Consider the following 27,254-nt stretch of genomic DNA (forward strand, 5'->3'; position numbering starts at 1 on the left):
TGGGCCTTAATAGTTGTTACAATGGTATAACTTTTCTTATTCAAATATAGTGTCATTTTAAAAGCTAACAAACTAAGTTTAAAAGTATGGACTGAATTCTTACAAAGGAAACTGTAAGTACGTTATGTCAAGAATATATGAAAGAGAGCTTTATGGAAATGGGACCTTTTAAAATGGGACGTTTTAATATGTTTCTTTTGTATCTAAATCAATAATATTGAATCCTCAAATTGCATTCACTGTAATCTATTTTTTTGATCAGTTGCTAAATCGAATTTTCAATCAAATTAAAACAACACCAATCGCTTCAATCAAATTTTGAACTTTAATTTTATTTTATAAGTCACCACCGCCCATAGACATTGGCGAGGTAAGAAATATTGACCATTCCTTACATCGCGAATGCGCCACCAATTTTGGGAATTAACCCTGGGAATTGGGAAAAAGCCCTGGTTCACTCACCCTTCAAATCGGAACGCAAAAATACTTATTATTGCTGTTTAGCGGTAGAATATATGATAAGTGGGTGGTACCTACCTAGACTGAAGATGACTAGATGGTACGACCGCCTTATATTGTTTATATTCTTTTCAGTGTTTACATGGATGGACAAAATGGATATTGATCGACTTAAATCGAAAGGTGTAATCGAACTCACTATATTCTCTTTGTTAGTGGGTTCACACAGTTCATCAATATGTATCACTTGTCAAAATTAAGTGCTATTACTGGCTTGCTTTAACAAAATTTCAACTTTTAAATAAATCATATTTACGTTATAATAAAATCATGTAAAGTTAAGAAACCCTTGGAATCAGAACTGCAAACGATTAATTAGTTTCTATATATAACCATTTTCAATTAGGTAAGCAAGTAGCATAACATAGCGGATTGGCGCTCGAACCGTCAAACCGTTCGGACGTGTACAAGTTAAATATTGTTATCAATGTTTCTTGTATGTTTTCTTCGAATACCCTCGCTTGTTTATTGGTTTTTGTTGTTTTCTGTCGTGACATATTATATTGGCTTTGTGTATGGATTTTGTTTTTCGTTAAGGATTGGTTTTGTTGTTTGGTTAAAGGTCTTTCATAGACCTATTTTTGCTTGTTGTTGTCGTTGTCGTTCTTGTTGTTTGTCATAATTTTTTATTGTTGTTGTTGTTGTGTCGACTATGGACGTTGACACAGAATTGTCGTCCGACAATAATAATGTTAGGCGTAAACGCCCACTTGTGGGAGTCGCCCTGCTCGACGTCTCCGTATCGGAGCCGGAAGTCAGAGCAGCGGCTAAATGTAGCAGTGCTCGTCGGGGGAAGCTTGCTTCAAGAGGACGCGGAAGCCTTGCTCAGGCTAAGGCCAAGCTTAAGGCGAAGGCGGAAGAGGCCATGGAAGAGGCGTTCGAGCGCTCGCTCCGGAGTAGGATGTTCCGGAAGGGCACTCCAAAAGTTGTTTTGGACCCGGGGGAGTCTGCATCGGATGCCACGGGAGATCCTACGAAGCTGGGCGTGGAGGAACTTCGCGCGCAAGCTGGCCGTAACGCAGTCCTCATTTTAGAGGTGGCGCAGAAATCCTCCAACTTAAAAGGAGGGTTTGTGTCAACATTGAGGGAGTTCACCGCCTCTGTCCAGGGTATTGTTGGTGCCCTGGCTTCCAGGACGGAAGCGGAGAAGACCCGCCGGCTTTCCGTGAATAACGAACGCCTTCGTAAGGAAATAGAGGACTTAAAGTCGGAGCTAAAAGCCCACCGCCGTGAGTTCACGGAGATGCGAACAACGGTGGCAGCGGCGAACGATTCGGTGGCCAACACCACACGGGATGCGCAGGCACTTGAGGAGTTAAAGGCATCCATAGTGTCTGCGGTCGGCGCAATAAACGCCCTCTAGAACGGCATCGAGGAGCGCCTCCCTTCCGTCAAGGAGCATCGCCCCCCTTAGCGGCGGACAGAAGGCGGGAGTTGATGCAGCCAAACGGTCCAACCTATTCCCAGGCGGCCCAAACGGCTTCACCGCCTTTTGTATCACTCATACCCAAGCGGGTGGCCGCGCCTGTGCGGAAGCCGGTGGCTCCAGCTGTACCACCAACACCAATAGTTGGTCCCTCTGTCGCCTCGACCGCGCCGGAGTCTCAGTCACGGGAGGCCGAGGAGTCGTCCTGGTCCACCGTAGTAAAAAAGGGGAGGAAGGGAAAGAAACCTTCCCCCAAGCTGTTGTATCCACTACAGCTACGCCAATGGAGCCAATAGCATCTCAAGCTCCGAAACCGAAGTTGGCTACCCCTCGCACGGCTGCAGTGATCGTAACATTGTAGCCGGAGGCGCAAGTAAAGGGTATCACGTACGCCCATGTCCTGGAGCGAGCCGAGCAGGGTGTAAAGCTTCAGGAGCTCGGTATCTGTGGCGGACTTAAAGTCTGTCGTTTTGCGACGGGTGCCAGACTCCTGGAGCTGGCTAGAGCGCAGTGGGACCAAGCAGAAAAGCTTGCCGAGAAGCTCCGCACGGTTTTGGATGGGGTGGGCAACGTTGTCCGCCCCACAATGAAGGTGGACTTAAGGGTGACGGGCGTAGACGACTAGACCGTCACTAGGGAAAAGTTAATCGCCGCTGTCACTCATGAGGGGAGTTGCCACGCGGACCCGGATACATAGGTATGGCCCGTGTGACATGTCCGATAGCGGTGGCGAAAAAACTGTCTGACAGCGGTCGTCTTCTGGTTGGATGGAGTTCAGCCAGGGTATACGTTTTGGAGCAGCGTCCTTTGCGCTGCTTCAAGTGCATGAGTCTTGGCCACACCAAGGCACTCTGCCCATCTAGGGCTGAACGTGCGGGGCTTTGCTTCCAGTGCAGCGTCGATGGCCTCAAATCGGCGGGCTGCACGGGGAAGCTGCGCTGCGCAGTGTGCGCGGACGCTGGAAAGACCTCCGGGCACATGATATCGTCGAGGAAGTGCAACCCACCCATCACGAAGGGTAAGGTGGTCTTAGGCACACAGACCACCACCAATGTCGGACGGCACCAGGCCGAGGAGGAAGCTGCAATGTCGTCATGAGAGCAGAACTCAGCTTCCTTCAGACGAACCTAAACCACTGCGCCGGGGCTCAAGACCTATTGCTGCAGTCCATGGCGGAGTGGGAGATCGACCTGGCTGTGGCCTGCGAGCCCTATTACGTCCCTCCCCTACCTCATTGGGCAGGTGACTTGGACGACACCGTGGCGGTCCTCACTCGCAACGGAACAGGTCCTCCCCTCTCACTCATTGAGAGGGACTCGGGATACGTAGTGGCTGAGTGGGGAGAGTACGTAGTTGTAGGAACTTACTTCTCCCCTAACCGCAGCTTGGTAGAGTTCGAGACATATCTTGGATTGCGCAGAGCTGCGGTGGCCAGGCAGTCGCCGAAACTTTCTCGAATCGGAAAATTCCGCACCCAAACTACCCCCGTGACGGAGACGCTGCCGCCGGAGCTCGTTCTGCGCCTGGTCGAGGAACTGTTTCCCCAGCCAGGCGAGTTTGTCCCTCCACAGACGGCCCCTCGCTCTGTGATAGAAGACCTAGTGGCTCCACCATTGATCATGGAGCGAGAAATGGAGATGGCCCTCGGCCGCTTGAGGACCAAAAACACGGCGCCGGGTATCATGGGTCATGGTAATGAGGGTGGCTGAACGAGACGGGCAAATTGTTGGAGAAGATTATCGCAGCTCGTCTCGTTCAACATCTCGACGAGGCCGGTCCGGGTCTCTCGGAGGCTCAGTTCGGGTTCAGGGCGGGCCGTTCAACGATAGACGCCTTGAACGCCCTGAAGACTCGGACCACGGAAGCAGTGGCCCAGGGGCAAGTGGTCCTGGCGGTGTCGTTAGACGTTGCATACGCCTTTAACAGTCTCCCATTCAAGACGATCAGGGAGGCACTCCGATACCAAGGGGTGCCGATCTATCTGAGGAGACTGTTGGAGGCGTACCTCCAGGATAGGGAAGTCATATGGGCAGGAGGCGACGGGAAGTTGGTCCGGCGTCGGGTAGGCTGCGGCGTTCCACAGGGGTCGGTCCTCGGCCAAATTCTGTGGAACGTCGGCTTTGATTGGCTTCTGAAGGCACCCGTCCTTCCCTGTATGGGGGTGTTCTGTTACGCAGACGACACCCTCATTACTGCGACGGGACGGGACTTTGGGGAGGCGGCCCGCCTGTGGACGGTGATCATGGTGCAGGCCCAGATGAAGTATCTACGCTTGATCCTGGACAGGCGATGGAGCTTCAGACAGCACTTCGTGCAACTCGGCCCGAAGCTCATCAAGCTGCCGCCTTGGGTCGCCTCCTACCCAACGTGGGAGAACCGGGATCGCTATGTCGGTGCCTCTATGCTGGCGTAGTAAGGTCGATGGCACTGTACGGTGCCCGGATATGGGTCGATGCGCTCACTGCTCACAATCGGGCCCTCCTGCGGAGGCCGCAGAGGGTCATAGCAGTAAGAGCGATAAGAGGGTATCGTACGGTGTCTTGGACAGCGGCGACGCTCCTCGCGGGCGATCCGCCCTATGAACTTCAGGTGGAGGTGCTCGCAGAGGTGTATCGCTTCCAGGCCGAGGCGAGAGACCGCGGCGACCGTCCAGGGTCGGCGGATATCGGGCGGGTCAGGGCTCTAGCCCAGCAAGCCCTGATAGCCCGATGGGAGGAAGATCTGAGATCCCCCACAACGGGCCTGCGACAGTGGAGGCGGTACGTCCCAACTTAAGTCGCTGGGTCAAAAGAAAACGAGGCACGTTCTCGTTTAGGTTGACGCAGGTACTTACCGGACACGGCTGCTTCGGTAAGTACCTGCACAAGATAGCACGGCAGGAAATGTCACCTTCCTGCCACGAGTAAAAAAAAAAAAGTAGCATAACATAGCACCTTATATTAATTATCTAGGAGATTTTATATTCAACTATTTATTGACAAAGTAAAAGATTTTGATATGCATTTGTTCATGGTATAAGAAATACTCTACAAACACCGTGATTTATGTGCTAATACTATGCTAGCACATATAAGCAATTATTATTTAAAGATAGAAAAAAAAGAATAAATATTTGCTGTTTCTTTTGCCTATAACGATATGATAATTCGATTGCCCATTGTGTATCATTGAGGTCGGTCTCGCTCAGTCCCACGGGAAATATAAATTTTCAAAGGTAAACGCGCAAAAGGTATCGTCCTGAATCTTTTTATAGCGCGATTGTATGAAAAACCAATATAAGTTAGTTGTGTGAATGTTCAATAATAATGTTTTCATCATATAACCAAGGCGACTTTTATAATCTTTATGACGAAATAACTATTTTGATAAGATTTTGTATCTATTATATTGAATTTAAACGTTCATATTTTTAAAGTTAGGTGAATATACATGTGCTAGCATATTATTCAACATAGGCAGCTTTCCTCACGACGTATTCACCGCCAGCACGTGAAAAATTATAACCGTAAATCGAACACTTGGAAAATCTGCTTGCCAGGACTTGAAGCGTGATCTTCGATAAGATCCACGTGTTGTAACCATTGAACCGTCTCGGCTTTTCATCGAACAATACATTTTTTATTTGTAATATTTTTGATAGTAGACATTTAATTAAAACCAACTAATATATATATGTCAGTCTTCAATTACACGTACCTGACAAATAATATAAAATCGGATTTAATGCTGAGCCTTGTGGCTGGCCGTTAAATTCATTAATCATTTACATCTGATTTCACTCAGGTCCTGCCAATAAATTCGACGGATCATTATATCATAACAGCCGCATAAAGCCAGTATATTTTATACATTACATTTTTTTTATATTATCGTTTTATTAATGAAATAAAAAATTTAAATAAATGAATACACTCATAATATCTCTTTTGTAAATAAATTGTTTTTCTTTACTTGTAAATGTCAATAATAGTTAAATGTTAATGCTTATTTTGTGTTTTAATTTTATTGTTTTTTTCAAAAATATAGTGTGACTCTTAATTTGTGCCTGCAACACGTATAAAGGATTTTCTTATTTATAATATTTTTTAATATGATATCATATAATATTAAATGATGACAATGAAATATTTATTAAAATATTGTCGAAATTTCGAGAGCTTTGTTTTCCTTGGATTTCTTTCGCCTCTAATTACATAAGAATTTATATAAAATGGAATATTAGTAAGCACCCTTACTAATAAAAATATTCTTATCAAAAGTCGATCGACTAGTGGTTTATAAATAGTATAATAAAAAAATTACTGAAAATAGAAGGGTTCAATTAGTCCGTATACACACATAAATAAGGAATGATTTTGTAACCTTTTTTGTTTCAAGCGAAGTGAATAAGCGGTTCGCATGTCAGAGGTCACCGATAATATGTTCTGTTTTTTAACTTGTATTAGGCAGTAAGTAATCTTATGGTCCTTTAGCTTAACTGCAAACACGGTTGGATAATGAAGATCCCTTCCCTTGCGATCCACCCATCACTTTTTGGAACGAAACGTTTTTGCTAAAGAGGGATTAGTCTACCCTCCTCGAGCTCGATTTTCCTGAGATGCTTTATCATTGGGGCTTCCGACTAACATGAGGTTAACTTGTAATCTTAGCTTTATTTGCTCGTTGTAGCATCTTAATGCCTCCAAGCTCTGTAATGAAGTGGTTTTTGTGTCGACCTTTTTTGATTATCTCTTTCTTTATTTCAATGAGGAATTTGGCTGTTTAAAACTTTATATTTATAACGATGTTTTGATATTAAGGCTTTTCTGGTCTTATAATTTAGTCTTCATTAAAAAACCTGTTATTAGAGTATTTTATTAGGTTATTAATTAATAAAAATAATTTGTGTCTGGTTACCACCGTCTCCATAAAAGTAAAGGATGTTATTTCTTAGTTTGTTATCGCATTCGAGTTTCCGGTCATGCTACACCAACTCAATGGATGGCAGCACTGTGCAACGTGAAGTTCGTAATAGTCAACTTCAGTGATACGCTGGTTGAATCTGATTCATTCGGAAAAGTAATGTGAAAAAAAAAAAGAAACAGTGAACTAGGTGTTTGTATTACCATAACTTGCTGTAATAATAAATTATTATAAGTGCAACTTGGTTTCTATTCTGTAAAGTCTAATAAGTTGGACATTAATAGAATGTTTGTGCTACGTTTATACAAAAATACTGTTTTTTTCTTAAAAAATATATTTATCGAGGATGTAGGTACCTACTAAAATTTTGCTTCATTATACGTGGCGTACTTCGTATAGAGTATCATGTTTTATGTAATCGTTACTATCAAGTCTAAAAAAATTGTATAATGCATAAAATAATTTTTAATTTCTCTGCAAAACCAACGTAGCCGTTCAAATTAATTATTAAGATTCACATGAAACTTGCACCTCATTATATTCGCTCATGAATAAACGCTAGCCTTTACGAATTCTGAATACTAGGGAGTACAAAGAGAAGCGTAGAGAGCTTTACATGCAAAGAACTATCCTAAGCCTTTGAAAAGTTCAAGCTAATAATACGGGGCACGTACTCCAGTTTCTCATCAAATAGGCCGCTCCTTACATAAAAAATATGGAATACTGTGAAAAACGTCGAGTCAATTTGCGAGCATTTGTCTGGTGGCCTTTATTTGCCGGCCGAGTGGGCACGGGCCCCTGGCCACGGTAAATCAGCTTACATTTTTTTCAAAGGTTTTCTGTGTTTGGCGGTCCGCGCATCACTGGAACATTTACAGGGTGAAAAATCATTTTGAACTCATTTACCGATACGTTATTTATTTCACTGCCTAATTATAAATATTGGAAAATTTAAATTGTATATTTTAGAAAACAAATTATTTAATGAATGATGATGTAAAAGATTTATTTTTATAATTCATCTCTTGCTCAAGTGAGGAAACCTGCATGAGTTGGATAATAACTTGCCGAATTTGTATATCCAGCAACGAACTTTGGAACAGCCTAGAGCTTTAGATGATCCAAGCCTTCTCAAAACAAGTGAAGGCCTTAGACCAGGTTGTTTTATATATTAATCATAAATATAAAAGCTAATATATTTATTTAAATCGTATATAAAAACTAATATATTTATTTAATTAGACGGTTAAGAAAACACTTTTTAATCTTAAAGAATTTCTTTTAAAACTAAACTTCGTTCGCATTTGAATGCGTTCAATTAACAAGTATTCGATTAGTCATAGCTGACTGGGCGGGCTAATCACTTTAATGCAGATAATAGTGATATTAGATACCATTGCATTATACGAGACATATATAATCTACCTGAGATTGTTTGTTATATCAATATGTTACTGTGTTATAACCATCCACAATAGGAAGACATAACAAGCTAAATCGACATGAAACGTTTTAAGGACACTATAATAGGTATTCAAATAATTACTTTATGATACATATTTGTTAGTTCTTAGAAAAATATATTTATTCAATGTCAAGCACTATTTATTGAGTCGAAATAAAAATTACATCCGGTTTGGAAAAAAATCAGATCTTAGAAGAACCTCCGAAAGGCGCTCAGCTAATTTTGTTTTTGTTAATTTTTTGAAATGTTTACAATGTTTTAATATGCTAAATAAATAGCTAAGGGATGATCATTTCATTCACAAGATCTTTAAACTCACTTTTTGTTTCCATTAACTTTGGCAAATAAACGTTCCTTTACTATTTTTTCATATTAAGCAACATAACTAATTAACTAATTACTTGTATGCTCGAAATATTTGTATCATATTTTTACAAGTTAATTCGTTATTACTGACTTATATTGGCCGGTAAATATACTGTTCCAACTGAAACATCTAAAAAGACTTTACTAAATATATATAAATTTATCTCAAAACTTCAATTGCTCAAATATGATTGTTAAAGTATTTCCCTCTACGACATTACTATCACTCTTCATACGTCCCGTATGTAAGCATGAGTAGTGTATAAACGTTGATTCAATAAACGATTCACATCACGTCGCGAGAGTCTATTGTAGTTTTCAATTCGGAGAATACTCAGAAACTAGAATATTTGTCACGTACTGCAACTTTCGGAACGCGACATCTTTTCAACACCCATGTTGTTTATCTTCAAATATTTTTGAAACCGATCATCGACGTAACTTAAAAAATACTTATAAATACACTGCAATATATACATATATATTATTTTTGCACTACAACACTAAATCATTTTTCAATCTTCGTATCCAGTGAGGCGATCAATCGTAAAACTAAATGACCAAGTAGGTACGTGCAATATGATCAACGAGGCCTTCGATCACAATCCATCAAGTGGAGTCGGTTTTCGCCTTAGTCTAGGTTCACTGAAATCCTACAAAAAGTTACGTTGAGTGGTGGAATTTTACATTACTCGATGACAATAGAGAAATCCGGATGAAAAAATAAGACGTCAGAGTACCCTACTCCAGACAAAGGGTCTTTCCATAAAACCACTTAAGGTGACACTTTTCTCCGATTAAAGTTATCCTTGTCTGCCAAACTGAATACAAAATGCAAGTCCTTCCTTTGTACTCGTTATATCTAAAATCTCTGCATGCTTTATTAATATGAAGCTCTCAACACAACGAAATTATACAGCGGAATATTAACACGCTACACATATATGTAAGTATGATAAATAATGTTGCTTAATACATTGCTGTATGATTTGAAATACTGTGATTAAATAATTGTATATAAAAGTAAATTAATAAATATGTATGAGACAATTACATTTAATAAAAAAATAACAAAAATAAATCTTGTTTCACATTTTAAGAAAATGTTTCTTTGAGATAAATAAACTTCTCTAAACCGAAAAATATGTGCGAATAGTTGAACATTAGACAATATAATAAAATTAATTTTTCTATTTTATATTATTTTAATTATAATAAATAAGAACAGTTAATATAAAGACAATAAGAATAATTGAGGTACCGAATAATGATTCCTAAATAAATTGATGTTAGGAACGCAAACTCGTAACTTGTTAGAGTATTCGTTTGTATTAAATCTAAGTTAAGATATACGACCCTTAAAGTTAATTATTATTGAACGGGGACGTCGTAAACTCCCTTTTCTGTAAAAAACGTGACGTACAAAAACGAATACGAATGTTTTCCATTGAGAATTTCCCGGCTTTTAAAATATTTACTATATTCAACTTTGGGTTTTAAGTTGACCGACTCATTCTTTTATCCCTTGACAGTATGAGGATCAGACGTAGGTAACCTTAGTTTGACCGTAAATCATATTTCGTTGAATAAAAAGCCTTTGCTAAATACGTACGCGCTCATTCGATATTTCTTCATCGTCTGTCAAATAGGCGAGGACAATAAATGTTTACTGTCCTCGAATTACTCAAGTGAGAAACAGTATAAAGAGAAAAGAATGGGGCGTACGGAAGGGACCACGACAAAGGCGATCCTTCTTGGGACCACCAGCCGTGACGGCGCTTACATTAAGGTTATCGTCATCCGCCAAACTGAATACAAAGCCTCGCCTGAGGAGAACCCAGTGATTCACATAACCGACATATTCTATTATAACTCATACTGTCTTAGAATAAACACCTCGGATTTTGTCTTACATACTATATTCTACAAAAATCATATAACGCATTTATTGGTTTTAATATATTTTATGAATAACATAATATAGTTACAGTTAATAAGTTCATAGTTTGGTATTCTAGTATTTAAACAATAGTGCAAATGTTGAACACTATGTCTAAATATCTGAGGTATACTAAAGCTGCCGTCAGAAGGTTCAAGTTTATATAATTATATTAAATCTTCGCATTTACTTGGAACAACCCTAAGGTATTCAAAAGTATTTCATTTTGTAATATTAGTAAAAAAAGGATCTCGCATTCACTTTGTTTTGATATAAATTTGGAATTCATATGAAAAGTTGCAACTGAATTTTAATTCGCAAAAGCAAAGTCCACTTGCACAATTTTTTCATTTATAACTTGAGTATCTATGTGTATTTCAATTAAAAGTAACAATATATATGTACATTCATTTCGTATGTGTACATCATATAAGTAAAGTAATAAAATAAAAGCAGTATATAAGATAATTAACTCGCAATCACTGGAAACCGTACAACAAAGCAATTCCATTCTCTTTATTACTTACATTATAATAAATACTAATATAATTTATTTTGCCTCCATTTCTTATAATGAAATCGCGTTGTATTTAACAAATCCTTATCAAAGTGAAACATACGAGACACAGACCGAGGTCGTGGGAAATGTTATCTGAGGACCGGATTACATTCCCACTCTACATTATCTAACGCCTGCTACCATTTCACGTTTGATTTTCTTCAAAGCAATTGTTTGTGTTAAGTAATTTAAATTTTATAGTGAATTCATTTGGATTATATATTTTTTTATTTTGTTATTACTATAGAATATATTAATATGCAATTTAAAATAATTTAATTTATAATATGGTCACCATATGAATAATTTTAATTATTTATTTCTTTTTAGATTGGTATTCGCCCGCGAATCTTGCCGACTCTCAGAAATATACGCAACTGTAGAACATAAAAACTATATATATTGTTTAATGATATATGTACGTAATTTTAACGCAATCTGCTTAATACGATTAAAAAAGTCCCAAAGTTTCTTGATAAAGCTCTTCCAGCACAGCCACTTAGATCGCGCTCTTAGATAGCATGATTGTGTATGAATGGAATTAATAAAATTTGTTATCTTGGAATGATAGTTGACAAAAACTTAATTTTACCCGTGAATTTATTTTTTGTATGTATATGAGTATATTTTAAGTACAATTTAATGAATCGGCTTATGACAGTATTCGAAATATTGATTGGTAGTAGATTCTCGCAAGTCCTTCTGAGTAAGTAGTACCCACTTACACTATACACAAAATCAAAGTAAAAATATAATTTATTGAAGTAGGCTCTTATAAGTATTTTTGAGTCATCGTCTTAATATAGGTTTCAATTGAATGTAAAGCTATCACTGGTTCCAGAACCATAAAAAAACTTAGAAATTACATTTCTTTTATCTATTTATCTTATTATATCAACAAACATATATATGAATTATAATGGTACATATATCCCTGTTCATAAGTGAATTATCCAGTGTAATGCACTATATACAAAGATTTCAGCTTCTCAGATAAAATGGTTGGAAGAGCATTGAGACTGGAAGTTTTGGTTTATTTTTCTGATAGATGACATTCATGGGCAGTTTCCTTTATTTTCTTTATCAATATGTTGAACATTTTTCATTTTGGCTAAAATAATATATAATATTATATTATAATTTGTACATTTATTTATGTAAAAACTCAGTAACACGGGGAAGTCCCCGTGTTACTGAGTTTCGACATATTTAATGTTGATTTCACTGATCACAAGTAGTGCTTCGAGCGAAACACATTTATTTATATACAATGAAAAAAACATTTATTTCCAATATAAATTATCTGCGCTTGATGATGATGATCATTTCTAGAAGTTTTTTCTGCACATGGATACCTTTTGGATAATATAAGTGTCATATAATGTTATAATAAACACAAAATAAGAACAATGTTGATGTTCATTTAGTAGCATTTAGATATCCCTAAAAACATGTCAGGTATATATGAAACATACTGTGCAAATTTTTCTCAATCTAAAATATAAAGCGCTTTAGCAACGTTGTAAATTATTAGCAAATACTCTAGTCATTTTTCTGCGTTAAGCACATATTCTTAAAGCCGTACAGCTATAAATTTTCATATTGCTAGAGCAATGCAATATAATAGAGGTTACGTTATATATCACGTCGTAAGACGTTAGTGACTTAAGTGTCTATTTGATAATGCGCTTTGTTTTGGAGATATCGTCGACAACCTTTGTTCATGATTTTAATAGGATTATTGGTTATAATACACAAGCTGATAATAATTTACAAAGTGAATATACATTACATTAATAATAAACAACAAACATTTTCGAAAATATTGTAAAAGATGTAATCAAATACCTATAATCAGTCATAATTACTACCTTACAATATAGAACTTGATTAAAAAAATATATGAAAAATTGAGCAAGTAAATACATAAGCATTGTGTTGGACATCGCATTCCATTTACATTTCTAATTAAGTCTTGCATATGAATAACTTCATCCGAGGCACTTTTGATATGATGCTTTCTATGCCATTTAAAGTCACAGTACAATTATCCACGTATTGAAAATATTTACTGAATGCCTTCGCAAACTTGTTTTAGAATATTTCTTTCGCTAAACGGATTTATCTGCGTTGAGGTTGATAAAATTATAGTAAGAATTAGAATGTTAAAAGTTACCATATCCTTAATAAATTGATTTTTCATATAATTATCAACTTGAGCAATATGAAAAACTAGCTTCCAGTCGCGACTACACATCTGTATGAGAAAGGAGACAGATATTAGACGAAGTAAGCCTATGTATTAAGTCAATATATAAGCTATCTCTATTCGCGTTAATAATATAAGAATTTTCACAAATATTCGTGTTGATAATATTAGAAGGATGAATGCATAACGAGTACTTTGGATATATGTATGCACGTAGAACTATATAAAAAAACATCTAATGTAACTGTTTCTATCGAAGTATAGTAATTACTACTTAATTTAGCTAATAAAGTTGCCGCTAGGTACTGCGGCTTCTATAATTAGTCGTGTCAATAAATATCAATTACTTTTGTTTTGTTTTTTTTGACTCACAGTTTGCTTATTAGCGCAGGAAATATACAAGGAATGTACAAGAGTTAAATTACATTCTTTCTTAAATTAGATTTTTATAATATTAACGATATATCTTAGAATACAAATACCAAAATACCTTACTCACAAAATGTCATCTAATATAGAAGAATATTCTTCGAAAAATAAACTCACTTTGTAATTAAATAAATGTATAATACTTTGTCTCGTCGCTCTAGTTACTAACGTGTGCGTCTGATCAAGCAGCAGTATTTTTCCTAGCTTAGTTTGCTGGTAAGTATATGTTAAGAATGGCCGACGTAACTAACATTGGTCAGAAACACATCATCACCAATATTTAAGAATTGTGAATAAAATAGCAGTAAATTATATCTCTAATTGATCAATTGTTATCTGCAAATGGTTTAATCGTTGTCCTCGAATATTTTAATTTATCTAAGCCTGTGATGTCACCGTGTTGTGACACATATTTTTTTGCACTGGCTTAAAGGAAAATCAACAATTTTTCATAGCCTCGTGAACATTAAATCTATTATAATTTGTAGCAATTCCTAATATAAAAAATAACAGAAATAATTATTTTTCTACCCATAACAGAGCAGCATGGACAAGCAGACCAAACACCTCAGCCTAAGTATCCACTTAGATTGATTATATATTATATATCATATATATCATCTTAGAGGCAGACGCAGTGGCAGACGAGCAAATAATATACAACACAATTTGTCTGCTTTCGTTCTAAGTGCAACATTTTAAATATGTAAAATTACTCTTATATTTCATATCCAAAATTCAAATAAACGAATACAGCTTGCCTCGTTGGTCTAGTGGCTTGATATAAAGCCGCAGACCCGGAGGTCCTGGGTTCAAATCCCAGGTCGGGCCAACAAAAAGTTATTGGGTTTGGGAATTTTGAATAGAAGCTGGAGCTTGGAAGCGGAGTGTGTACACTCCCGTGCCTCGGAAAGCGCGTAAAGCCGTAGGTCCTGCGCCTGAACTCTTTCCGGTCGTGTCGAATTGCCGTCCCATCGTTTTATGAGAGTTAAGGAAAAGAGAGTGCACCCAAGTTTGCGCACACACTTGTGTACTATAATATCTTCTGCATAGTTGGCTAATCTCTCTTGAGATTTGCCGCCGTGGCTGAAATCGGTCTGAAGGACATTATTATTATTATAAGGATATCTAAACCTTATGCTTATATCTATTTATATACTTACAGTTCAAGTCGTGCTTAAGAAATAATATATATATATATATACAGTCGTTACAAGTACAGACAGAAATGCTGAGATATCTATAAGAGTCATTCCGCTGAATGTTGGTTTAAGGACCGCATGTGTATGCAGATGGATATGCAGATAAATATTTAATCGTTTTTAATTGGAATACTTAATATAAAAGTATTGAATACTTGAAATGCGCTACCATATCACAAAGGGCTTTTTTAAAAAACAAGTAAAGATTTTTTACCCTTATTCCACCGATTTTATTTTATCATCAAGCCCAATAAAATCAAAATATATTTGAATAGACTGAAAATATAGTTGAATAAAGAAGTTCATAAGTTGTAATGAATCGTACTGATGGTAAAGCTATGTGCCAGCTCGTCGGGGCCTACCCAGACCCAGATGGTACCTAACCACCCACTCATCAGATATTCTACCGCAAAACAGCAGTACTTAGTATTGTGTATTCGGGTTTGAAGAGTGAGTGAGTTAGTGTAATTACAGGCACAAGGGACATGGGGAAGGCAAGTTGGTGGCGCATTGGTGATGTAAGCGATGGCTAACATTTCTTTCAATGCCAATTTCTATGGGCGGTGGTGACCACTTACCATCAGATGGCAAATTTGCTAATCCGCCTACCTATTCTCCATTAAAAAAAAACAATCAGTGCAGTATCGCTCAAAGCAAACTATCGTATGTTCACAATCAACAAAGTATCACAACATACTAAAAAACAGGTGAAACTTTGGCTTTTTTAAAGTTGGTTAAAAAATAAACATTCAATGGCTTAGGTATTATCACTGTAACGGGCTTACGTTTTTTGTATATTATAAGGTTCGGTATGAATTTCTGTACGGTCAGTTTTAATGAGAGTGACGTTATACGTTTCCCGTATCCCGAAATATGAAACTACAACCCAATTTATTCAATTTGCACAAAAATGAATAGAAATATTAAATTAACAGAAAATATCATTTTCAACTTATTACAATCATTAAATTTATACATATAATATACGTAACACAAGGTTAGTTATTTACGTTTAAAAATAAAATGTTAAAAATTTCATATTTAAAATTTAATAAAAAAAATAAAATTTCAGATATTTAATGAATCTCCTTTCCAATCGACTTTTTAAAAGTAAATAATAATACAAAATCATAGTTTGATTTAATATTGCGTATTTAAAATATGCAATTAATTCGAAGCAATGATGGAAATTAAAGGTAAAATTAATATACATCAATTGCTCTGAAACAAACCAATATTCACATGTTCGCGTTTATAATATTAATAGAAATTCAAGGCATTTTTGACTAAGCAGAAAGTGTATGAGATATTTTCGTAATGTAATTATAGTGACGTGAATAATAAAAACACCACGAACCCAATAAATAACAAAATTAGGTATCAATATTTTCGGAAAATTATTCAGAAGTTAAATTAGTTTTTAAATATATACATAATCAAGCAAATGTATGAATTTTTCACGAAATACTTACTTATGTGGAACTTCATAATTCAACCTTGTTTTACTGGCGATATATATAAAAAGATGCAAACCGTTCTACATATTCTCGGATTGAGTAAGAGACTGACATATTTCACAGTTCTTCGAAGCGACTTCCCGAATATTGATCAGCCGAATCTCTCATACCGCAACGCCAGATGCTCACTGAAAATTACTTTCAAATAAATCTGCTGAGTTACATAAGTGATATACTCACGTAAAACGTGCTCAGCGACAATGATGCAATCATTTATTTATGAGGTACCGTGGATTTTTTTCAGTAATAATACGCATTGATACGTTCTAATCTAACGCTACATGAGTAGCTAGCTAAAAAATATAAGATTTCTTTTAAATATATAATAGTTACTTAACAAAAAATGTTTATTTAAATATGTACGTTATATTAAGAATTGTAAGTTTTTATTTTTTTTTTATTATATAAATGAGTATAAAGACGCACATATTACATTATATTAAAATAATTAATTAGTAGTAAAGTTTTATTTCATTATCTTGTTATTTGAATTATTTATTATACAAAAACACTTTGAACCTAACATTTAACAATTCACAGTAGCCTTTTTTGTCCTTAAAATATATAAATGGATTTAAACTTCTATGATATTTTAAAATATTCTGTTATGCAAATCCAAATGTGAGTGTCAATAACTTTGCCCTTTATCCCCGTATTGTTCTTAACAGAAAACTAAGCTTAGAACAATCTTGAATATTATACATTACGAAAATGTTCAACGTCCATAAAATAAATCGAGTCCATTTAGTATATAATTTTACTTAATTTAAATTAAATAAAAATGACCATATAGAATATATAATTTATTTTTAAAATATCATAAAATGATATTAACATCTTAAATTTAACATTCATAAATAGTTACGTTCATGCTAAATTGTTTCAACTCGATATTTACATATTATTAAATCTAAGATTATCGAATATTATTGTCGTTATAAAACATTTATTATTATCAATAATCACTGAATTAAGATATAATAGTTTCAGCAAGTTACAATGTATTATTATAAAGTCGAGGAATAAAAATATACTTAAAAAAGATAATTATTTTATAATATCATATCATACGTTACAATTATATTTATTGTCAGCATATAGAAAACCAATGATTATTATTACATCTGGTTTTATATACTTATACTAAAACCTTATTTAAGTATTATTAAATAAAATCAATCAACTAACTGTGAATAACAAATTAAGTTTCATATATTAATTATAAATTATTACAAAACGATCTTCATATAGATAATCCAAATATACAATCATTGTTACTCAATTAAATTTACACAAAATAGTTAATAATAAAAGTATTATAGAATATAAATACGTTATTATATAAATATTCAAAATATTATTAAGATTCGATTATATTTCTAAAGGGATATCATCCTATATACCCAAATCAAACATTGCTTACAATGCGTAAAACCAGTCCTTGCTTACAATATGCAGCAGTTAAAAAATAAAAGGTACTACAAGTCTATAAATATAGCAAAAATCCGTTAGTTGAGTTGTAAAAATAACCGTAACATTAAAGACATAATTATTGTGAGAAAATGATTATTCTAAAACTACAGTAAATTCTTTCTCTTCCTCTTACGTATAATTAATAACTACAACTTTGAAGTTCAAAAGAAACTTCATTGGCTTATATCCTTTACTCAATTCATTTCATAAGCCGAAGTACATTTATAGCTATACGGAAGACAAATTTATTGGGTATCATATCCAAATATCGAATTTTATTATTCTAAAAGATTGAATTATTTTTAAGTTTTAAGGAATGCATTATATTAAATCAATATTTTATATAAATATGAGATAAAAATCAGTCTAAAATATTGTTACCTACTTGTTTACTTTAAATGTATGCAATATAAAAAATAACCAAAGTATATGATATTAAATTAATGATGCTTATATGTTTACATGATTTTTAAGAACTTCGTTGTACAATAAAAATCATTATAAGAAAATTAAATGCTAGTAATTGAGCTTAAATTTACATTTTGATATTTTAACAAACATTTATATATGTTACACAAATATACTTTGTCCTCGATAATGTTGGTCTCTATTATTGTCTTTACAATCATATTGTCATGTAAAAATATTGCTAATGACTTATAATTACTATTATAAATTATTTATATGGATAAAATTTAGTGTAATATTACGCCATGAGACGTTATACCTTAATCATCTCTCATGAATTTTATTTTTCATTTGTTTCTCAATTGTTTGAAATAGTTATTCCAAAATATTACGTCATTCAAATATTTGAAAATTTGATCGATTTAAACAAATATTCTTTGAAGATTGATGTATCTACAAATCGTATCATATTGATATGACAATTTTGATATTTTATCAAATTATATTCATAAAATTTTATTACCTAATGATTTGAATAAGTAATCATTCTATTTAATGTCACAATTTACACTTATTTTAAAGCTGATATTTACTAATTAATATTAACGACTGATTTCATTTACATAACAATGTCAACACTGGGAAGTAACTAAATCGCTTACAACAACCCCCTTTACGTTACATTCTAAAATTTCAACAGCCATATTTTTATCACCTAATACGAAAAGAAATGTATAAAAATAAATTATTGTTTATACAATCAATACAGTTATGATAATGATAAACACAGGCGTGTAATAGTATGTGCCTCTGTTGTACACGACGTAATGCCGAGGCGGACCGGACGGCCGTACTTTCTGTCTCTCGGTCCGTTGAGCGTATTCATTATGGGTACTATTTGCCGGTCCGTATGCATTCACATTGTACGAATTGTATGCGTTGTTGACTCCATATGAAGATTCTATGTCAAGAGCATTCTGGTTCCAGTCTGGTTGCTTCTTGAAGTGTCGCTTCGATGGCCGCGTTGTTGTTGCCGATGCAGTTGTCGTGCGCTCTGTAGTTGTTGTCGTGGTTGTTGTCGTTGTTGTTGTTGTTGTTGTGGTCGTCTTTTGCGGTGTTTCTGTTGAGAAGGAAAACGAAATTTAATTAGACTTTTCTATGAGGTTAGCTTTTTTCAAATTTATATAAGTTAAATATTGACAATGCAATAATAATATATAAAAAAGTATATAGAAAATTCAACAAACCTTTTAGTATAATAGTGGCATTAGCTTTTCCATATGCATTTGATGCGGAGCAAGTATATTCTCCGAAGTCATTTTTCTCGAGGCGGTTTATCGTCAAGTTCATGCGCATCGCGTATTCGTTCAGAAAATCCTCCGATATAATGTACTTCGAACTATTCAGCAACTTTGCACCTACGAAAGAAATATAACACATATTTACCATTATTCGACATTTTACCATTTTTAAATACATAAATTCATTAACTTCAAAATTATTATGAAATATACGAGTAGTAGAGTCGTAGAGAAATGAATAACAATTTAAATTAAGCACCTTTACATTTTAAATGAATAAAGTCAAACTTTGAAATATAAATATAATACAAATGTTGGACAAGTGTTTAGCTTAATGTAAATTAATATAGGGAGCGGAACTTAAACAATTACCCATCTGCGATTTTCCACGTTGCCACATTGTGAGTGACTTCGATGAAGCCTCTACGTAGCATTGTAGAGTAACTTGCATGCCCGCACCGCGCCACACAACCAAACTTGCTACGCGAACGATTGGCTCGACTAAATGCAAACAGATAAAATAAAGAAATTTAAATACTATTATAATAAAATACTTTATTTTAGTTCATATTATTAATCCTGTTGCGGAAAGTCATACGGTAAAGAATGGTGCCTAAATATATATATTTTTAATGAATGTAAGGAGCTAATTTTACAAAATAATTTTCAAGGATTATTAATTTTTTTATGAAAAAAAAAATATATAATTGCTTGAATTATTTCTATATAAAAAACATCAAATAATAGACGTAAATTAAAATATTGTTACATACAATAAAAAAATTGGTCGTCGTACGATTTGGACTTCTGCACAACTTTCCATTGGTGCCCTTGGATACAATATTCCATTAAATTTATTTCTACTATCTTATTACAAAAAGTAGTACATATTAATCATTCGTTTTTATGATATATGAAATTGAAATACGAGCATTCTATATACTAGTTGGTAGTAAGGTTTTTTTAAGCTCGTCTCATTGAATATTCTACCGCCAAACAGCAAAACATAGTGGTGTTGTCTTCCGGTTGGAAGGGTGAGTGAGTCAGTTTAGTTACAGGCACAAGGGATATACATCTCAATCTCCAAGGGTGGTGGAGCCTTGACGATGTATATCTTACAGCCTTAAAGTCTATGGGCCATGACCACTTATATATTGTCCACCATTAGGTGGACAACTTTCCCAACCGCCTACCTATACTATAAAAAAAATCATATGATACATACAGGATATCGGAGAAAAATAATCATTACCAATAATAATCATTTCCATATAAAAAATATTAAGAATAACTCGGTTACTTACAATATACAGAAACCTCGTAGCGACGGGTCTTGGTCGGAGGGATTCCGTTCGAAGCGATACACCAGTACGTGCCCATATCAGTTCGCTTGAGACCTTTTAGGGAGAGGGTTGACCCCGTGTAGTTCGCCATAACTAAATTAAAAGAAAAAGCATTTTATAAGTAAACAAATTTTTAAAAGTAATGAACAAAGTTAAATAAAATAGTTTTTAGGTCAGAATTTATGAACATTAACTGATCGAGTTGATAATGAATATTTGTCATATATTGTAAAACGTTACTGCTCTACCCGCATAGGTTACAAAAATAATTTATAAAGACCATGGCATTTTTTAATAAATGGAAAAACATTTTTTCTAATCGAACTGGTAAATCTAGAGATTAGCGTGTACAAAAAAAACTATTCAGCTTTATTACATTAGTAAAGAACTATATATGTATGAGTACTTCATTGTAAAAGTTTATCTACATATAGATAATGCACCCTAATACATGTTAGCACAGATAAATCCTTTTATATAGTTTACATAGTACATTCGCTGGTATTTAGATTAGCTAGTAGTAATACTAAGTATTGTAGCCTTGATAACAGCACAATGTGAATTCTTGTGCAAATGGAAGTCGTTAGTCCTATTTCAATCAAAATCAATCAATCAACAGCCAATCGTTGTCCACTGCTGAACATAGGCCTCTCCCAAGGTGCGCCAAAGCTCCCTGTCCTCCGCCTTCCGCATCCAGTCGGTGCCCGCCACCTTCTTAAGGTCGTTAGTCCTATTTGTAATAACCGAAAAGTCAAATTCAATTGCATAATGCAATACTTAGAATGACTCTTAGGAAAATATTCAGTAAGATTAGACGCGGGACAAACGATTATGCTTTACTTGCTTTCCGAGGCGTGGCGTTATACTGCCAACCTCCGAGCTGCTATTGAGATTTTTTTTTTTTTATAAAATAGGAAGGCGGACGAGCATATGGGCCACCTGATGGTAAGTGGTCACCAAACGCTCTTAGACAATGGCATTGTAAGTAATGTCAACCATCGCTTATATAGCCAATGCGCCACCAACCTTGGGAACTAAGATTTTATGTCCCTTGTGCCTGTAATTACACTGGCTCACTCACCCTTCAAACCGGAACACAACAATAACAAGTACTGCTGTTTTGCGGTAGAATATCTGATGAGTGGGTGGTACCTACCCAGACGAGCTTGCACAAAGCTCTACCACCAGTAAAATTTGATAGTTGAAAAAAACACAAACGTTTTTGTTGACCTACCTTGAATTTGCATCATAATATAGCTGATTAGAGCTTTCTTATCTTAAATTACTTACACACAAAATTCACTTACAAAATATTTGAATTAAGAGTTAAAACATGAATTGAGTCAAATCGATATCTGGCGTTTTTTACCCATTTTTGATCACGTGACACATCAAATACCTATGTAATTTACATAGATTACTATATTCTAAATATTATGATTTACACCTAACATATTATTTTATTTATTTGTTTATAGTAAGATTATTTGTGTCTTAAAAAAGACCGACAGGTTAAAATATAAGACGCCGATGTGCATGAGTATGATATAATAGTTATTTAGTTTTTGTATTTTGAAAATTGGAACAAAAATTTTATACAAATTAAGAAAATAGACATATTTACAAAGAATCATAATATATTATTATTATTTTATTAATTATCTATATAAATGAGCTCAATATACGCTGAATAAATTCTTCTACTGAAATTGAGTTGCGTAATCACAAACACCTGTGACTGCTATTTATTTATTGTAAGCTCAGTATACAATTAATGGTACAAAATATTATCACATGCTTAAATTATAAATGTTTTTTATACATCAATTAAACTATAATATAATCTTAATTAAATCTTGTGTTTTATATAGAAGTATTTCACTTACTTAATAATCATCGATAGTCTACCAGAGGTGGAAATAAATACGGGCTTAAAAGAAACGGCATATGCTTTTTTTAAATAACCGGGACGTTGTTCCCGAGCTGTTATTATTATTATCATTAAGCTCGCTATTATTTTTAATTTAATTAAGCAATTTTTTTACTTGATTTTTTTATTATTTATTATTTTTTTAAAGTATTCTGTTTTTCACATGTATACATTTTCCTAACTAACGATTTATAACCCCGAGTAATCAAGTTAGAAAATAGTTAATGTGTGGAATATATTGCATTTTTTTTATTAATATCAATTACTACTCTAATTATAGATATTTGATCTATGTGTTCTTTGATTTTTCTAGTTTCGTAGTTAATTACATTCCTCGTCGTATTAATTTTATTCTAAACACTGTTTTTTTTATATTCAATGACTCGATAATACTAAAAATATATTTCTTTGGATAGTTGGATAGGAATCATGAATATTGAAAGAAACAGTATGATTGTAGTATTATCTTAAAAAGTATACACAGCGTTTCTTCAAAGACATAATTATTGTAGGTTAATTTGTGAGGTGACCGCAGTCTTGTAGGGATTCCTTGTATATACGCAAGGTAGTGTTCACGAGTACGATCACAAAAACTTTTTAAAAAGTCTTTATTTAATTTAATTATTATTTATAATTTAATTAGCATTTTTTATAAGTATCACTATTAATTTTTCCACACATAAAGTACCAAATAGGTCATAATTTATGTATTTATAGCCAAGCCATAAAGGAAAAACCACGTTAGCGTAAAGCGCCAACAACGGTGAGGCGTTGCCAAACCGATGTTCGCCAGATGTAAACTACTCGAGAGTAATTTACTTATACGAGCCTTTTGATACCCGATACTGGTACTGGCTATTATTAACTGACATAAGTAAACTTATTAAGTGACTAACCATGATACTAACGAGACTGACAAATCGCTCTGTGTAAACGTATGAATATTTTCGAATAATACTTACAAACAAAATTGCATTTTTAAATCGCCCGTTTTTAAAGAATTAATTATATCAAAGTAAAACAATAACTTAGTATAGTATGTCCCTTTTTGTTGCAAACTAAATGAGCTACCTATTGGTAAATAGTCTCTAGTAATGGATAGTAGTGTTGTCAATTTGCCTCCAATTTTGAAAATTGAAGCCGAGATGGCCCAGTGGTAAGAGCGCGTGAATTTTAACCAATGATCGTGAGTTCAAATCCGGGCTAGTACCATTGAATTTTCATGTGCTTAATTTGTAATTATAATCTCGTGCTTGACGGTGTAGGAAAACATCGTGAGGAAACTTGCATTTGTCTAATTTCACTGAAATTCTTCCACATGTTTATTCTACCAATGCGAATTTGCAGCAACGTGGTGGAATAAGCTCCAAAACCTTCTCCTCAAAAAGGGAGAAAAGGCCTTAGCCCAGCAGTGGGACATTCACAGACTGTTACTGTACTGTACTATGTATATTTGCCTCCTATATTTTTAAGTACGCTAACTCACACTTCACTTTTTAATAATATCATTTTTTTATCTCCTTATTTTATTATTCCTTACAAATAATTTTTAAATATGTTACCGTGATATGTTATTAAATATCACGGTAATTTATTAACAAAATATCCTATAAACAGCTCTTCTTCGCTATTATTTTAAATAAAGTTTGACGAATATAATCTTATCAAAAATATTATATACATAGTATATAAGGGTGGTATTTTTTGTCTTAATTAAAATTAACCATCAGTTCCAATATCCAGTTAGTTAAAGTACTACGTCTGTGCCGTTTTGAGCTATAGCGCTTCAATATTGTAAAAAAAGGGTAAAGACAGACACATATCCAGGGTTCTGCATTTCGCGGGACGTAGTTTTGAAAAAGTAATAAAAAAGTTGTAACTCGATTCGTCATGACTCCCGGAAAATGAAAACACATTGGAAGACATTTTGTCCACAGTTTCTTTTTTGAGTTCAGTTGATTACTTCATGACTCGGAAAGTGTGCCAGTTGACTCCCTTAAAGGAGTTGTCTTAGTGGAATGGTATTCGGCCAGTCTTAATTCAATCATCTCTATTACGGATAGCCTATTTTTAGGTTGTAATCTAGAATTTCCTTGACCAAAGGCACTCTGTCAGAAATTTTAATAACTTGCTATTTTCTGTGGACTTGATCCGCATAAAACAGATTTTTCCCATAAATCCTGTATTTTTCCATAAATCTAACAATAATTTATTGTTATATAATTATTATTATATATATAATAACTAATAAATTCTATTTTGGTGGCTCCGTGCATCCTTCCCTCTGGGAAGGTGCCAGTCACTCATTACATATTCTACCGAACAGCTATACTTAGTATTGTTTTATTCCAGTTTTAAGGGCGAGTGAGTCAGCTTAACTACAGGCACAAGTAACACGACAAATGGGCACACAATGGGCGATGGTGATCATTTACCATCAGGTGGCCCAATTGTAAGGCGGACGCCTTACAAATTAATAAAAAATAATCTTCTGATGATTCTGACCAAAATGTCTATTAAAATAATTTTAATAGACTACTAAAATTGTTTTATTTACACACTGACAACAGATAACAGTAAATTCATTTTGGAATATATTTATAAAAACATTTAATACTAGTTTATCATATATAAAAGAAAAATATTTTAGTATAAGTCAATTTAGTATTGTAGATTATATAATGCGTTAGTCCATAACTTGAAAATGATACTTCCAAAATTTCAACTACACACACGTACACATTTTGTTTCGAAGTTTCATATTCACAATTTTCGAGTAAGGCAATAAAAATAGTTGGCCGGACGTAACGAAAACTAGCATCGACGAGTAATTCAGTTACTAGCCTTTACAGAGGATACTGTGACAGTATTCTGCTCATAACACAATTATATACTTTATCAACGTTTGAACAGCGTAATCGGTTTTAAGTGGTTAACCTGTCTAACAGTTATTCGTTTTAAAACTTTTGTTTAAATTTCATTTTTTTTCAGTTTTATTTATATTTGAAACGCAGCCGAGTAAATGGGTCACCTAGAGGTGAGTGATCGCCTAAAGATATGGGCATCATCAGAAATATTAAAAACTTGCTATTTTCCGATCAACCGATAATTCGATGAAATAAACTGTTCGTTCAAACAAAATATTCTATTTATTTATTATTATATTATTGTATTTAAAAGAGCCATAATTGCTATTTATTAATTTAAAATATAATATTACTTCGATTTAGTAGTATTATATTTGGCTAGTGTATAATGCAAATTCTGACTGCCAGCAAAAATAAATGTAGACATGAGTTTGACTATAAGACAGTCTCCTACACTAGTCTCTTCTTAAAAAGGCTTACTCAAAGGCATACCATTAGTAACATTATTATTAGTAATATTATAATCAATTATACAAGCAATATTAAATTTCATTTCGCAGTTTTTTTAATTGATCCTAGCCTTGAAAATAATCTAAGAAATCTCGCATATATTTTGCGATTGATGATAATTACATTTTATATAGGATGTAAGACGTAAGTGTTTTGTAACTTCATAACAAACGATTAATGATTGTTTTCATTTAAATTATGATGATTCAGTTTTCATTTAAATTAATTTAGCAATTTCTATATTAACTTCTTATAATATATTTATATTATTTATAAACATATTTATATTATTTTTAATACACTTGTAATATATTTATATACTTGTGGTAGAGCTTTGTATATGCTCGTCTGTGTAGGTACCACCCACGCAACAGATATTCTACTGCAAAACAGCAGTACTGGGTATTGTTGTGTGTTGCGGTTTGAAGGGTGAGTATGCCAGTGTAATTACAGGCACCAGGGACTTTGGTGACCACTCACCATCAGGTGGCCCATTTGCTCGCCCACTTACCTATTTTATATAAAAAATAAAAAAATAAAGATAAAACAATTCAGTACCATTTTCTACTTTGGTTTTCTTTTATTGATGAACTTGTGACGAAAAAAGTACAAAAAAATATTCAAAACATGCAAATTCATATATGTTTGGCTAAAATATTCAATAAGGATTATGATCGATTTTCGATCACTGAGCGGAGACTGGTTTTAATTAATTGATTGTTCATATAACTTTAGTTAATCATATGATATGGTTGATAAATCCTAGAAAGGAAACAATATAATCACAATCACAAACAAATGGTTAATAACAGTGGCGTTTTTAATTAAAACCTAACATATCTTGAACAATGGCCCTCTTAATTAAAAGGCATTTATACGTTACCTGTTA

General features: G+C 34.1%; 1 protein-coding gene across 2 annotated transcripts in view; it reads right to left on the minus strand.

Annotated features, from left to right (window-relative positions):
* Nucleotides 1-18,991: 18,991 nt before the first annotated feature.
* Nucleotides 18,992-27,254, minus strand: part of LOC126772826 (lachesin-like) — a 51,823-nt gene continuing 43,560 nt past the window's right edge. For both annotated transcript variants that reach the window (XM_050493423.1, XM_050493424.1), the window contains exons 5-8: nt 21,020-21,151; nt 20,088-20,216; nt 19,662-19,832; nt 18,992-19,534 (exon numbers count right to left, since the gene is read on the minus strand). In XM_050493423.1, coding sequence (XP_050349380.1) covers nt 19,167-19,534; nt 19,662-19,832; nt 20,088-20,216; nt 21,020-21,151 — 800 coding nt within the window. In that variant the 3' untranslated portion in view covers nt 18,992-19,166. The remainder of the gene's footprint in view (nt 19,535-19,661; nt 19,833-20,087; nt 20,217-21,019; nt 21,152-27,254) is intronic.

The sequence above is a fragment of the Nymphalis io genome, chromosome 13 (assembly GCF_905147045.1).
Source record: "Nymphalis io chromosome 13, ilAglIoxx1.1, whole genome shotgun sequence".
NCBI classification, from domain to species: Eukaryota; Metazoa; Arthropoda; class Insecta; order Lepidoptera; family Nymphalidae; genus Nymphalis; species Nymphalis io.